Source organism: Polypterus senegalus, chromosome 18, assembly GCF_016835505.1.
Source record: "Polypterus senegalus isolate Bchr_013 chromosome 18, ASM1683550v1, whole genome shotgun sequence".
NCBI classification, from domain to species: Eukaryota; Metazoa; Chordata; class Cladistia; order Polypteriformes; family Polypteridae; genus Polypterus; species Polypterus senegalus.
The window spans coordinates 9,119,214-9,134,444 of record NC_053171.1 but is presented as its reverse complement, the minus strand read 5'-3'; the positions used below and the strand labels follow the sequence as shown (position 1 = coordinate 9,134,444).

General features: G+C 41.7%; 1 protein-coding gene across 2 annotated transcripts in view; it reads right to left on the bottom strand.

Annotated features, from left to right (window-relative positions):
• The window catches only part of kiaa0586 (KIAA0586 ortholog), a 215,379-nt gene that overhangs the window by 149,634 nt on the left and 50,514 nt on the right, over positions 1-15,231 (bottom strand). For both annotated transcript variants that reach the window (XM_039741637.1, XM_039741636.1), the window contains exon 7: positions 13,447-13,575. In XM_039741637.1, coding sequence (XP_039597571.1) covers positions 13,447-13,575 — 129 coding nt within the window. The remainder of the gene's footprint in view (positions 1-13,446; positions 13,576-15,231) is intronic.

Here is a 15,231-nt window from a genome sequence, read left to right as displayed (position 1 = left end):
TAATTAGCATATGGCTCTTATATCGTGTTTATACACACACACACAGACAAAATTCCAAAAATTGTATTTCGAACTCAGGGAGGTCTAAAACGTTGAGATTCATCAAAATCTCTAAATCAAATTTTTGGACAATTACAATACTTTCCTTATATTTCGTCTACAAGAAAGCCAAAATATGAATAAAATTCTGTACAATTAATGATTCCTTGACTTATTTTTTTATTTGCCATTGTTTATTTGTTCTATGCCTCGATTGCATGAAACATCAAGACATTTCTATAAAAACTGAGCTGTTCTAAAACAGGGGTCACCATGTCCGGTCCTGGAGGACCACCGTGGCTGCAGGTTTTCATTCTAACCCTTTTTTTTTTTTTTTGCTTGTGCTGCTAATTAACTTCTTGTGAATTCACTTATATTGAATTGCTTTTTTAAGATTTGTTCTCTGAATTGCTTCATTTCTTTCCTTAAGTGACACCCAAACAGAAATGAAATGTGAAGTGAGGGAGCCAACAGAAGACCAACTAAGTCAGGGCCTCAAACTCCAACCAATTTCACTCCAACGAGCTGCTTAATCAGGTGCCAATTCTTTTCGTTAATTAAACTCGTTCTTTAATTCCATGGCTTGTTGCTGCTCTCGTGGTGCATTAGCAGACGTTTCTGAAATTGTCGATTTTCTGTTTTCTAAGAGCACTGGTCAAATGTTTTGGGGACCAACATTCCTGAGACCTTCACCTTTCTTTATTTTCAGATATTGTGTGATGGACACCAGTTGTTTAGACTCATTTGGTATCTCATTATTGTTTTGCTGCTAATTAAGCAAAACGAAATAAGGGGTCTGAGTCTTCAAGAGCAAGTCAATTAAAATTAGTTCAAAAGAAGTTAATTAGCAGCAAAGACGGGGCACTCATTAAGAAAAGGGTGAGAATGAAAACCTGCAGCCACGGTGGTCCTCCAGGACCGGAGTTGGCGACCCTGGTTCTAAAACGTTTGACCGGTAGTGTAGGAGTATCATAACTCTCCAATGAGAAAAACACATGGGAGCAAAGTGAAAATGTAGCATATAAGAACAACTACTTGCTTTGTATAGACATATTGGCATATGGACTTTGGAGTGTTATGGCTACCCATTCAATCCCAACGAGTTAATCGATGAGTGGCCCTCAACTAAATACACAAGCAGAAATGTTACACGACATCTGTTACCAGGCCGGTGCCCATTTGTTTTTTCGCTGCAGCACCCGTTAGTGCCAGGGAAGAGTGTTGCTTGGACTAGGGGGATGGCCGATTTCATTATCAGTCGCTTATACTTCTTCCAGTAACACTTAAATGGCAAGAAAGAGGCTGCACTTGCATCAAGTATGAAGATATTCCATCAGATATCACAACATCAGACACGATCAGATGTCACTGAAATTCCGAGTGACCGCCGTCTCTCTCTCACTTCAACAGCTGCAGAGTTTAAAATGTGCAGCCTTCTGGCTCAGTTCTGCCAGGCTTGTGCTATGAGGTCGCAGAGACATGACAGCTTTTCATTCAGTCATCTGCGTACACGCATGGCGGCTGCTGCTGCTGCTGCTGCACCCTCCTTTAACTTTCTACTTGATGTGTTCTTTTTGAAGTTCCTCTCTTCCACATGTCTGTATTACCCTGAAGACTTCTTTCTTTTTTCTTTTTTTTTCCAGAATCTTCATTTCATGTGAAGTGATTTCTTGTTTGATCAGATGCCAAAAATAAATAAATAAAAAAATAAAAAAAAAAAAGAAAGTCTAAATTGGAACACACGAGTGCAGCCAACACTCTGGGCGCAAACAGTCATTAGTGGCAAGCTACTCAAACTGTGGCCATCCAAACCCATGGGAAAAAGGGGAAGAAAACAGAGAAATATTTTGGGAAACGTCGCCAGACAGAATAATCTTGGGAATTCATGCAGGGATCTTCTTTTCTAAGTAAAGCCAGCATGCGCGTCAACAACCCCATGAGACATGTCTGAGACAGGGTGGCTACTTCTGCCTTTATTATCTGTCGTTCAGCTACAGGACTTCCAATACTCTTAGGAGTCCTCCAGTAGGAAGCTAAGACAAAGCATTTTAAAAATGAGATGCCAGAATTAATGTGACAGAAATTGCACCCACGGTTTGAATCCTGCACCCAAAGTGGTGTTCACAGATATTTGCTCTCTCCGCATCCCTCCTAACTGATTCTTCTCTAATTTTGCATTTTGCCAAGTGTCCTTGTCACTACTGGTAGCATGAGGTGGTACCTGCAACCCATTCAGGTAGTCCTGCTCCCCTTGGACTGCTCATCCATACATGTCATCACAGGAAGGTCTCAAATGCCTGGTGGAGATACCAGGAGACGTGCCATTTTACACAAAGAGAACTGGACAGGGCCATAGAAGGGCATCAACCCAACAGCGGGACCGATATCTGCTCCTTTGTTCGAGGAGGAGCACTGCCAGAGCCCTACAAAATGACCGCCAGCTGGTTAATGATGTGAATGTCTCTGAGGGCCCAACATCTTCTAGTGGGACCTGTGCTCACAGGCCATCACTGTGTAGCTTGATTGGCATTCAGCACAGAACACACAAATGGCAGCTCCGACATCGGCACCCCATTCTCTTCACAGATGGCAGCAGGCTTACTCTGAATACATGTGGCAGATGTGAAAGGCTCTGGAGATACCATGGTGAATGTTATGCAGCCTGCGATGTCATCCAGCATGACCAGTTTGACAGTGGGGCAGTGATGGTCTGGGGAAACATATCTTTATAGGGTCTCACAGACCTCCAGATGCTATTCTACATGGTACCCTGGCTGCTGTTAGGCACCAGGATGAAATCCTCAAAGCCATTGTGAGAGTTTACGCTGGTGCTGTGAGCCCTGAGTTCCTCCTGGTGCAGGACAATGCCCGGCCTAATGTGGTCAGAATGTGTAAGCAGTTCCTGAATGACAAAGGCAACGAATGCCACTAACTGGCCTGCATGCTCCCCAGACCTGAATCCAACTGAGAATCTCTGGGACATTATGTATTGGTGCATTCAATGCTGCCAGGTAGGGCCTCAGACTGTCCAGGTGCTCACTGATGCCCTGATCCAGGTTTGGGAGGAGATGCCCCCAGGATACCATCCACCTTCTCATCAGGAGCAGACCCAGACCTTGTTGGGATTGCATACAGACACTGCTGAGTAACATTACGAGTTGCTGTGATGAAATTCATACCAAGTTGGATCATCTTGGGATTTTAATTCCTGACTTTGATTTTCGGTGTGATGTTGAGTCGGTAATTTTGGTTTCCATTGACCGTTGTTACATCATGTTCTAAACGAATTACACAGCATTACTCAGTAACAATTTTCCACTTGAATATTTCCTTCATTGAGATCTGGTATGTGATTTAAGTGTCACATTCATTTTGTTGAGCAGTGTAGAACGAATCTGAAAAGGGAAGTGACTACTGAGACACACACGAACAACACACTTTTCACAAAAGCTTCAGCCCCTAGCCAACTCGAGCAAAGAAACTTCACACTAAGTGCAGGACTCGTGATGCTCTTCTGCACATGTATCACCTGTTGAAGCTTAGGTTGGCGCATGAAGGGAGCTTCATGCAAGAATATTTAGTGGAAACTGAAGCCGCAATGCTGTGTGTTCAGTGCTACCCCAACGGTAGCGGCTACAGCAGCGCTTCTCAACCTTTATGGGTTCAGGACTCAGTTTTACCATTTCAAATTCACTGACAACCCACAGACAGCAGTTTTTTTAGAGATGCAGTGGTATCGCTTGATTTCTTTATACCTCACTCAGACTTGCCACAAAACAGACATAGTGCGTTGTTGCTGTTTAATTACCATATATACTCATGTATAAGACGGGTCTTGAGACCCGAAAAATCGACCCAACTTATATGCTCATTCAAAAATGTGACACATTTTTATTTATTTTTATTTTTTTACATCTTCTTGCTTCCTCCCATCTCGCATCAGTTTTGCAGGCACATCGAATTTTGTTGCAGCAGCGCAGTTACCAATTTCTTTCGCTACTTTAACGACTTTTAATTTAAAACCAACTTCATATTTTCTTGTAATTCAAATGCTCCATCGTAGATAAGGGATACTCTTACGATAAAGGTGTATGAGGGTGTGAGACTCAGAAAACACAAAACAGTGCAAACGTCGCTTTGGAATAGTTTGGGTATTACCATGTGGTCACGTAAGGCACAATACAGTGAAAAAAAGGCTGTGTGCTCCGTGGTTACTCTCTCCGGTGGGCGTTAGCATATCATAATCTCTTGGACTAATAGTGCGAGTTTTCCGCATTCGACTTGTATGACAAACATTATAAAATACTTATCTGCAGGAGAACCTAAAACGCGAGTATATACGGTAATTGTATGTCACCTTATGTAGCCTATAATGGGCAGATTTGTAGCAGATGAAATTTAATGTCAGTAAATATAAAGAATTACACATAGGAAGTAAAAATGTTAGGTTTGAATACACAATGGGCGGTCTGAAAATTGAGAGTCCACCTTATGAGAAGGATTTAGGAGTCGTAGTGGACTCTAAGCTATCAACGTACAGACAATGTTCATAGGCCATTAAGAAGGCTAACAGACTGTCAGGTTATATAGCGCCTTGATGTGTGGAGGACAAGTCACAGGACGTTCTGCTCGAGTCTTTATAACACACTGGTGAGGCCTCATCTGGAGTTCTGTGTGCAGTTTTGGTCTCCTGACTGCGAAAAGGACATAGCAGCACAAGAAAAGGTCCAGAGAAGAGCGACTAGGCTGATTCAGGGGCTACAGGGGTTGAGTTATGAGGAAAGATTAAAAGAGCTGAGGACTTTACAGTTTAAGCAAAAGAAGATTAAGAGGTGACCTGACTGAAGTGTTTAAAATTATGAAGAGAATTAGTCCAGTGGATTGAGACGGTGACTTTAAAATGAGTTCATCAAGAACACGGGGACACAGCTGGAAACTTAAGGGGAAATTTCGCACAAACATTAGGAAGTTTTTCCTCCCACAAAGAACGATAGACACTTGGAATAAGTGACCAAGTAGTGTGGTAGACAGTAAGACGTTAGGGACTTTCAAAACTCGACTTGATGTTATTTTGGAAGAAATAAGTGGACAGAACTGGCGAGCTTTGTTGGGCTGAATGGCCTGTTCTCGTCTCGAGGGTGCTAATGTTCTAATAAGTAACCAATAAACCTATGCAATAATCTTTGAAGATTAATCCCGCTAATGGTGTTTGGCAATCGTTGAGCTCTGTTTGTGTTACACAAAAAACTGTTCAATAAGCTAACTGAAATAATTTAATAAGCATAGGCAAGTGATTATTAAATCTGATTTTCATTACAAATTCATCAGAGTTATTTGTGTTTTACAGAAAAATCTTAATGTGTTTGAATAAAATATACCAAATTGTGATTAATATGCAGTCTGTTTTGATTGTGCAATTGTGATGACGTTTTTAAAAATCGAATAACAGGCCCAGTTCTAATATTATTGGCCATGCCTGAAAATGGTAGCACAGTACTGGAAAAATACAACACAGTTTTAGGCCTCTGAGCACAATTCCATTCACTACGTGTGCTCACGAGCGCCTCTCACCCTGCTCTGCTCAATGGGTGCTTTGCCACTCAGAACTCGGGTCCACTGGTTTGGGTCACACATTCATGACGACTTCAAATCACGAGATGTGTCAGCCTTGCCTTCATTTCCAGTCACTACTTCTTACTTCATTTTCTGTTAAAAGCTGCAATGATGGTGGAAAAGCAAGCTAGCAACAAAGAGTGCAAGGGAGCAGTAATCACAGAATAAAATGAAAAGCCGAAATCACAGAGCTCTGGCTGCCATGGGAACACAGAAACAGAAGCTACAGGCGAAGCGGGCCTCTGAAGATCAAACCTTGTATTTTGAAAACAGAGCACAGCTGAGTGGGCACCGCTGAAGCAGTGATGACGCCTAAATTAACTGAGAACATGACCGACCGGGCACTTGTCAGTGTGTTGAATAACCTGTGATTTGGGGCAAGCCGAGCAGAGACTTTTAGTGATAAAATGGGGCTTATAGGCAGCGAAGTGTAAGCTGAATGAATGGAGAGGCGTGAGCATCCCTACCGAAAGGAAATGGAGTCAGGATGAAGGTAGCGAGAACCAGTTCTGTGGCATTTTGTACACAACGAAAGTGGGCAGTGTGGCTGGCACTCAGTGTTACCATACAGACCAAAATGAAGGAGACTCATTTGTCTGACTAATCAGGAAATGCAAGGGGTGATCAGAACTAAGAAGCCACTGGTGAGTATTACGCCAACCAGTTACAATTACAAGGATATGCCACGTGTGCTAAACGTGAGGTCCATAGAACACGTTGCTGCAGTTCATGTCCACTTCAGTTTACAAAAGAAACCACTGATTATTTACTCCAATTAATAAAGCATATCGCTAAGGCCTATTTAAAAATGGATGATATGGACTTTAACCTTTGCAGCTAACAGATCTCAGGTAACAGGCCTTGAGCCTGAAAGTCTTGTCAAGCTGAACAGGAGTGCAGTGCACTCAGACAAAGCACGACTCGGTGTATTTTGCTTAGACAGACAGACAGTGTAATATGGGACTGTGAATTGGGGCGTTTACATTCATTGTGAGTACTGTTGAATTTTCCGGTTTTTGATTTTTGCAAAAGAAGAATTGAATTACGGGGTGGCTTCGTTTGTTTTGGGTTGACATTTTGTTCTTCGTTTACATTGTTAAATAAATGTTCAAAAGATAAAGCAACTGGGTATTGTTTTAATTGCCCATAAGACCAGGGTTAAAAAAAGAGACCCTTCTCTGATAAGCCTTTTGGAATCATTGCGAGATTTTTGAAATTTAAAACCTAACCACAAACCAAATTACTGTATAGAGGATCTGTTCAAAACTTTTTAAAAATATGGCAAAATTCAATTTATACAATTTTAGAACAAGCATTGATATTTGTTGTTACTGTCTCAAATACAAAGTAAAAGGAAATTATTGTAATCGTCCAAAGACCCGATGTCGAGGTTTTGATGAATCTCGACACTTTAGACCTTCCTGACTTTCTTGTATATGAAGTATAGAGAAAGTATTGGAATCCTCCAAAAATTCCATGTCGAGATTTTGATGAATCTTGACATTTCAGACCACCCTAAGTCCAAAAATATAATTTTTACAATTATGTCTGTGTGTGTGTGTGTGTGTGTGTATGTGCATTCGTAGTCTGAATCACAATCTGATTGTATGGGTGGTTACCTACCAGGTAATGCTTGTGGTTGGTCAGCAAGTCAGCTAACATCTGCCACGATGCCCTCTTTCAGTTGCGAGAAGCAGATCATAGAATGGTTGAAATAGCTTTTACTGTCAAATAATGCAAAGTGTACGCGACACGTGTTTCGCCCTAATTCTGGGCTCATCAGGCATACACACTCACTGCATCCCCTCTTGGGAATCGAACCTCGGAACGTTGCTTCTGACGTGCAGTGTGCCGCTACTGGTATAGAAATAATGGTAGTATAACTACGGGGCTTCGCTCACCAAACCCCCGGCTTGCTCTACTTCGTGTCCCTGCCACTTACACATGTGGATTGCACTTTCACCAAACAACAAATCTTTTAATTCTCACGGATACGCCTCTTCCACTACTTTTCCCTGATGGCAACACGAATTAGACGATCTACAAGTCTCCGACTTAAAGTTTAAAGCCAAACAATACATAGTTCTGTCATATCACCATATCTCCATATATTTGATCTCTTTTCACTGTTCCGTTATTTCACCGAGTAATAATTTCTGTTTGTTAGCTCTAATGCGATCTTTACTATCAGTTTTTGAGACATTCAAATTTTAGTGCTTTCAGATTCTCTAACCTGCTCTGCATGTGTATCGTGCCAACATTTTTGAACCTCTTTATGATGTTCTACTTTGTCTTCAAATCTTTGTCTTTTATTTCCAATCCCGCTTGGAGCTGAGAGCGCAGGAACTGTGTCGGACAATAGCATTCACACGAATGAGAAGTGAGTGGACCGAGGGCGTGCTTGTAAATGTTTGCGAGGAGGGCGGGACTTGTCAAAATCTCTTGGCACAAAGTCTTGTCTGGCGGGACCTGAAATTATCTCCGAGAAAGTCTTGGCCCAGGATTTCCTTTTATAATCGAGAGATATACCTGTAAAGTGAATGGAATAGGAAGAAGTAACGATAATAACAATAATAAAGAAAGCTTGTTTCCTCACTACCCCTAACTAAAGGGAGAAAATGAGAAAAATATCTGTACTCCGTGTCTAAGGTGCTTAACGTTGGTGTTCATTTTGGAAAGGTGATGTCAAAACAATCACAAGGTCTCCACTACTAACTCACAGGGTGATCATGAACGTATGAAATTAAATAATTTAAGAAACAAAAATAGACCGTTCCATCTGTGAAGCCCACAAACAAACAGCAATTTGGAACCTGCAGTTTAGAAGTCCCTTAGTGTTGGGTAAACAGAAGTGCGAACATACTGCTATTCAAAACACTCCTTAAACATTATTACCTTTGGGTTCACAGGCACACATCTGTAATAGTGAGAAGAGTTCCTAGAAGGTAGAGGTGAGCTGAAAGCTAGAATGGCTTCAATCAGCAGATGAAACTGCCATCATGGTGAGAACCGACTGTCAGTGGAGCTTCATTAAGTCAGCACGATGTTGTATTAGGAAGGAAGCGTATTCAGCACTTTATAAAGCAAAGCAAAGGAGAGCCGCTAGTTCAGCCAAGGAAAGCAATGGTTTAGCAGATGAAACCTGTGAAGTGCGAAGATGTACAGGGAGGTGACAGCTAGTCAAACATGTGATGACTGGTGTAGGTGGCAGCATTTCAGACTGGATACTTAGGGTATATTTTACCAAAATTTAGAGCTGCCAGGAAGACGCCCACATTTGAATATTTTAAGGAAAATACTACCTGCATCGCCTGGCACAAATGCAAAATGATGAGTCAAATTCTGAAAGCCTACAATATTAAAATTGGGCTTGTGGGCCTGAATGACATGAAGAGTGCATTTTAGGAACACCCAACAGCTGACAGGGCCCTCAGGGGAAACCGGCTGCTTAAAATCATACAAAATGCATGGATACCAACACTGGGCTCCAAACTGAGCAACTGAGTCACATCAGACACACCCTGAGTGTTTTCAGAGCTGGAAAAGAGGTGCCAAAAACGTTCACTATGTAATGACTAGAGACTGAAGTCAAAGGATACAAGACGAGGAGAGTGGTGCTAATTTGTCTTGGAAGTGTGGCAGCGAAGAAAACAAAAAAAAAAACAAAAAACAGCACTTCAACAGTGAATGGACCCAACTCTAAACAACAAGCCAGAAGAAATAAAATGTATACATTTTTTTTTTTAAGTAAAACAATTTTATTTACTTTAGTTACAAATGCACTAAAAAGCAAAAAAAAAAAAATGTCTTTAACTACTATTGTCATGGTTAAATGCGATTTGCTACGAACCCTCACCTATTCAGTTTCTCTTCTCAGTACTCAAATGTGGCACTTGGTGTTACTGCCCACCTGCCAAGTTGTTTTGCCTGCCTAAGGTAAAGTCATCCCTGATGGAGGATTGCAGGAATCGTGGGGTAGAGGGGTCCTGTCATCGGATTGGCTGGCTCAGAGCTGACTCAGCTGTGGAATGGCTAGTAGGTGGAGGCAGCTTGATGGCCTGAAGTCTCCAGGACTCTCAATGAATCCAAATCATATTATGGGATATCATCTACTGTTACATTCTGCTCTGTGCTTGTAATATTTTTATTTTACTATTATATTGTATTGAGGATTACTTGTGTTCTGTGTATTGTATTGACCCCCTCCCCCTTCTTTTTGACACCCACTGCACACCCAGCCTACCTGGGAAGGGGTCTCTCTTTGAACTGCCTTTCCCGAGGTTTCTTCCATTTTTTTTCCCTAAGAGAGTTTTTCCTTCTCTTCTTAGCGAGTCAAGGCTGGGGTGCGGTCAAGAGGCAGGGCCTGTTAAAGCCCATTGTGGCACTTCTTGTGTGATTTTGGGCTATACAAAAAATAAATTGTATTGTATTGTAAATAAAATCGTGCGGCACACATAAATTAATTGATTCAAACAATTTTTGAAACGTTTAGCATTGTGGGGAACTGCAATGCTATTTTTATGATGAAAGTAGCTATTCTATTAATTGATTAAATTAATTAATTTATGTGCACCCCACGATTTCAGTCACATATAACCACGAACACTGTGGTTAAAAAAAAATCTATTTTCTGCTTTTTAGTGCATTTATAACTTAAGTAAATAATCGTTTCACTTTTTTTAAAAAAAAGTACATATTTTATTTTTTACTTTTTGAGTATTTTGCAAATAATTTTTCTTTAATCATTTTTCATGAACGGGAAGCTTCTTTAAAAGTTTGCAGAATTATTTGAATACTAAAAAGAATTACCGTATATGCTCACGTATAAGTCGGGACTTGAAACCCGAAAAGTCGATTATACAACCAGACCACAACTTATACACCCATTCAAAAATGGGACATTAAAATTTTTTTTTTTTTTTTACATCTTCTTGCCTCCTCCAATCTCGCCATCAGTTTCCCAGACACATCGAATTTTGTTGCAGCAGCGCAGTTACCAATTTCTTTTACGACTTTTCATTTAAAGCCAGCTTCATATTTTTTTCTGATCGAACGTTCCATCTGAATACGGGATGCTCTTACGATAAAGGTGTACGAGGGTGTGAGATACAAAAAACACAAATCAGTACAAACGTCACTTCAGAATAGTGCGGGTATTACTGTGTGGTCACGTAGGCACAATAGAGAGCGAGCGAGAGAGAGAGGTTAGGAGCACATGCTGATGCAGCGCATTGCCGCACCCACATAGAAAAAGAGGCCATGTGCTCCGTGGTTACTCTCTCAGGTGGGTGTTAGTATATCGTAATTTTTTGGACCAATACCAAGAGTTTTCCGCATTCGACTTACACAACCGACATTATAAAATACCAAAAATTATACTGTAAATACGGTATATTTTGGTTGGTATTTTTTTCTTTCAGGCTCTTAGGACATTTGCGCTCAGTCGCTGTGGAAAAAAAAAAATATGGATGACAGAACGGCACACTTACGCCAATACTGCCTCACTGTGATCATCAAGGTGAGACTCCTACGCAAGAATTAACAAGTAAAGTCGGCCTGCATATTTACCGACTCCACTCACTGGAAGAGGCAAGAGAGGCAAGTGGGGGCAATCCAATGCGTCTCTCACTCGTATGCTCCGATATCTCACTATATTCTCTCTCCGTCATTGTTCTGTGTGCATTAACTGGAATCGCATAACCATTGATTACGGCAAAATTTGTTACGTAATTGCATCGGTTTTGGCGGATTATTGTACTGTCACCGATACTGAACCCGTATGCAAAATTTGAAGAAAATAACTTCGCCAAAAGTGGGTTTAACATTAGTTGACCCAGACAAACAAACAAACAAACAGACAGAGGAGTCAAGTTAAATAAAATTGTTTTAAAATCCTGGCGTTTCCATGGAGTGCTGCTACCCGGGACACACTTCAACCTACATGCGGCATTTAAAGAAGATGGTCAGACTCCTGGGTAAATAGAAATGGCTGGAGCATTCTCCTCCTGGGTACCATGCCATTTGTGAGAAGTGGGACCCGTTCCCTAACTTACTGCTAAGCACACAACATAGGCTTATAGTCTCTTAAGTTTCACGGTTCAGTTTCCAAGGAGAGCCACTTTACAGTTCAATTACATGCAGTTAGAAAAGCTACAAGGGACATTCAAAAAGTTTCCGCACTTTAATTTAACTCTATTTATTAAATATTTCAAAAACAAATGACATTTTCTACATAGTCACCTTCCTTTGCGATTGCAATTCTCCCAGCGTCGTACCAACTTTTTAATGCCATCAGCAAAAAATGTTTTGATTGAGCGCGTGGTGACTGATGCACCACTGTCTTCACATCATCATCATCATCATCACGTGGCTGTAGCTGGACATCCGGAACGGTCTCTGCATCCGTCACACTAGTACGGCCATTTTCGAGCATTTCAATCCACTCATGGATGACACTACGAGACAGAACTTTATCGACCCCAATACTGAGCACATATGTGAGGATGAATTTGTGCTCCCGGTACACCTTCTGCCCACAAAAAACATGTGACAGAACGCTGTTCCTCTTTGGTGCCATTTCTTCACCACAGGGTGACAACACTTACACTCAACTGCAAGGGCAGCCGGCTTGCCAGACAGAACTAGTCACATGACACTCTCAGACACGACCAATTTACTGCTCCTCAGGCTTTCAGCGTTTCCATTGAAAATATAAAAGTACAGAAACATTTTCAACGTCGGTGGGTATCACGCTAATCTGCATCCAGCCCCTGCAGGGAAAAACCTGGGTGTTGGTGGCAAAATTGGCACTCCGGCCACCTCATACTGGTTCCATTCCATCACAACTAGTGTGGTACTGAGGTGTCACCCGTTGCATGGCTGCACTTAGGTCCTAATCTGGGATCTTGAGTTGGTTTATCATGTGGTGGGTGCGGCAATGTGCTGTATCAGCGTGTGCTCCTAACCTCTCTGTTTCTCTCGTACAAAAAGTGCCAAAGAAATCTTGTTTAACAACTGAACTACAGAAACAAGAAATGCCTTCCAGAGCAGGCCATGAAGTCCAGTAACAAATACATTTGGAAGAAAGGCTTCACATTCCTTAAGTGTCAGCTCATTTAACAATTGGTAAAGGCCCCGGTCACATCACATGACTTCATTTACATAATTTTAGGGACAATCACAGGACACACACCTGTGCCAGCAGTCACGTAGTGTGTGACATATCCAGTGACTCACTCTAACCAGTCTGTGACTCACCTTGACAACGCCAAACAGGTATGATTTTGCTATAAGACATGAGGGTGAGCTCATGGGCATGCGAGAGCCGACAACCAATGAGAGAGCTCACCTGCAAGGAAAATGTACACAATACAGCTATGAGGAATAAGGAACACATGCGTTTGTGGTCTTGCAAAAGCTCGATGTTGTATGTTTTATGTACCATGGCAGATGGGGGGGAGGTTTGGGGCAGGGAGCGGTGAGGAAGGGGGAAAGAGGCCAAAACTGTGACTGAATTCATCTACCTGTAAAGCCTTCACACGAGGACCGACTCCGTAAGCTAGCTGTCACAAAAAGGGCAAGGTCACAATACTTTTGGAATGGTGAACTGGTGCTGGTAAGTTGGTATGGAGTCATCGAAGTTGACAAACTCTGTGCTTTCTAGTCATGTAATCAAACACACTCGACAAGATCATCAACTGCAGTCGTCAAGTCTGACATTCCCACCCGCTAGAAATCATGTCATGAGATACTGACTTAAGTTGTGCAGGTAGTTAATTAGCTCTGAAGTTTTACCTGGCTTGTCTTTGTTGCTGGGCAGCTTGTCCTCCTTTGGCATTGGCACGGGTGCAAATCGACGTGGAGCTGGAGGTTCCACCGGGGAAATATTTGAGATGGTTTTGCTGGAATCATAAATCCCTTTGGCTACAAAAGAATACAAAAAGCTTCTCAGTATTGAAGAGGTGGGCAAACACAGTGAGTAGCTTTTCATAGCAATGGACACCAGTCACACAAAGCTAATGTAATGCTGCCATTCTAAGGTGACATGACTGCATATGAGAGGTCCTCAATCCACCTCTGATGTGGTAAAAAAAAAGTCAGGATTAAGACTGACAAAGTGACAAGTCAAGTCAAGTTAGGGAGCATGCACTGGTACAGCTCGTTGTCGCATCCACTACACGACGAAACAGCTCGGGATCCCGGTTGGAAACCCCACAGGCAGACACCCTCCGGAAATGACCTTCTATCTGCCGCAGCCAGGTGTTACGAGGGCATGGTTACTTGGCCTGGTCCAGCCATTCGGGTCCCCAACAATGAGGATCTTACGAGCTGGATCACCCTTGGGGAAACGCGCCAAATGGCTGTAGTGCCGTAACTGATGCTCCCTCACAATGCAGATAATGTAATGTCACAAGGTTTCCAGTTAAACGCTCATTTTACAGTTTCGAGCCCCCTTACTGCAAGCCACACAAGTGGGATCTGCTCACACAACATGATTAGCACCTTTAAAGGCACGCACTTCCCAGATCAGGGGTCGCCAAGTCCAGTCCTGGAGGACCACCGTGGCTGCAGGTTTTCATTCTAACCCTTTTCTTAATGAGTGACCTGTTTGTGCTGCTAATTCAAATTCATTTAAATGAAGTTATCTGATTTGGTCTTGAAAATGAGCCAAAACAACTGGTGTCCATCATACAATATCTGAAAATAAAGAAAGATGAAGGTCTCGGGAATGTTGATCAGCTCAGGTCCACAAAACTCTTAGAGAAGAGAAAATCAACAGTTTCAGAAATGTCTGCTAATACACCATGAGAGCAGCAACAAGCCATGGAATTAAAGAACGGGTTTAATTAAAGTGGCACCTCATTAAGCAGCTGGTTGGAGTGAAATTGGTTGGAATTTCAGGCCCTGACTTAGTTGGTCTTCTGTTGGCTCACTCACTTCACATTTTATTTTGGTTTAAGGAAAGAAATGAAGCAATTCAGAGGAACAATAAAGTAATTTAGAGGAACAAATCTTATGAAAGTAATTCAATTAAAACAAATTCACAGAAAGTTAATTAGCAGCACAAACAGGGCACTCATTAAAAAAAAAAAAGGGGTAGAATGAAAACCTGTAGCCACAGTGGTCCTCCAGAACTGGACTTGGTGACTCCTGTGCCAGACAAACACTCCAAGATAGGCCATGCTGAGCAATCTGCTATCCTGGCCCCAGGGTCCTACACTTTTGTTTTCCGTTTTTTTGTTTTTGTTCAAATTTAAATGGAAAGTTTGCCACCTCTACAAGCCCTACTTTAGTGATGAATGTCAAAACCACCCGGGGGAGTAAATGCTAACATTAATTTTATTTTTATTACTATTTAATTTAATATTATTTCTTTGTATCGGTATACTACTGCTGGATTATGTGAATTTCCCCTTGGGATTAATAAAGTATCTGTCTGTCTATCTATCTATCTAAAACAAAAAATGAGCACAGACTACCACATGTATTGCATAACTTGTGCATCTTTGGCACACGTATGATCATTGGTTATACCAAAGAACATTATGAGGTGCCAAGCAAGCCACAAAAATCTATGCT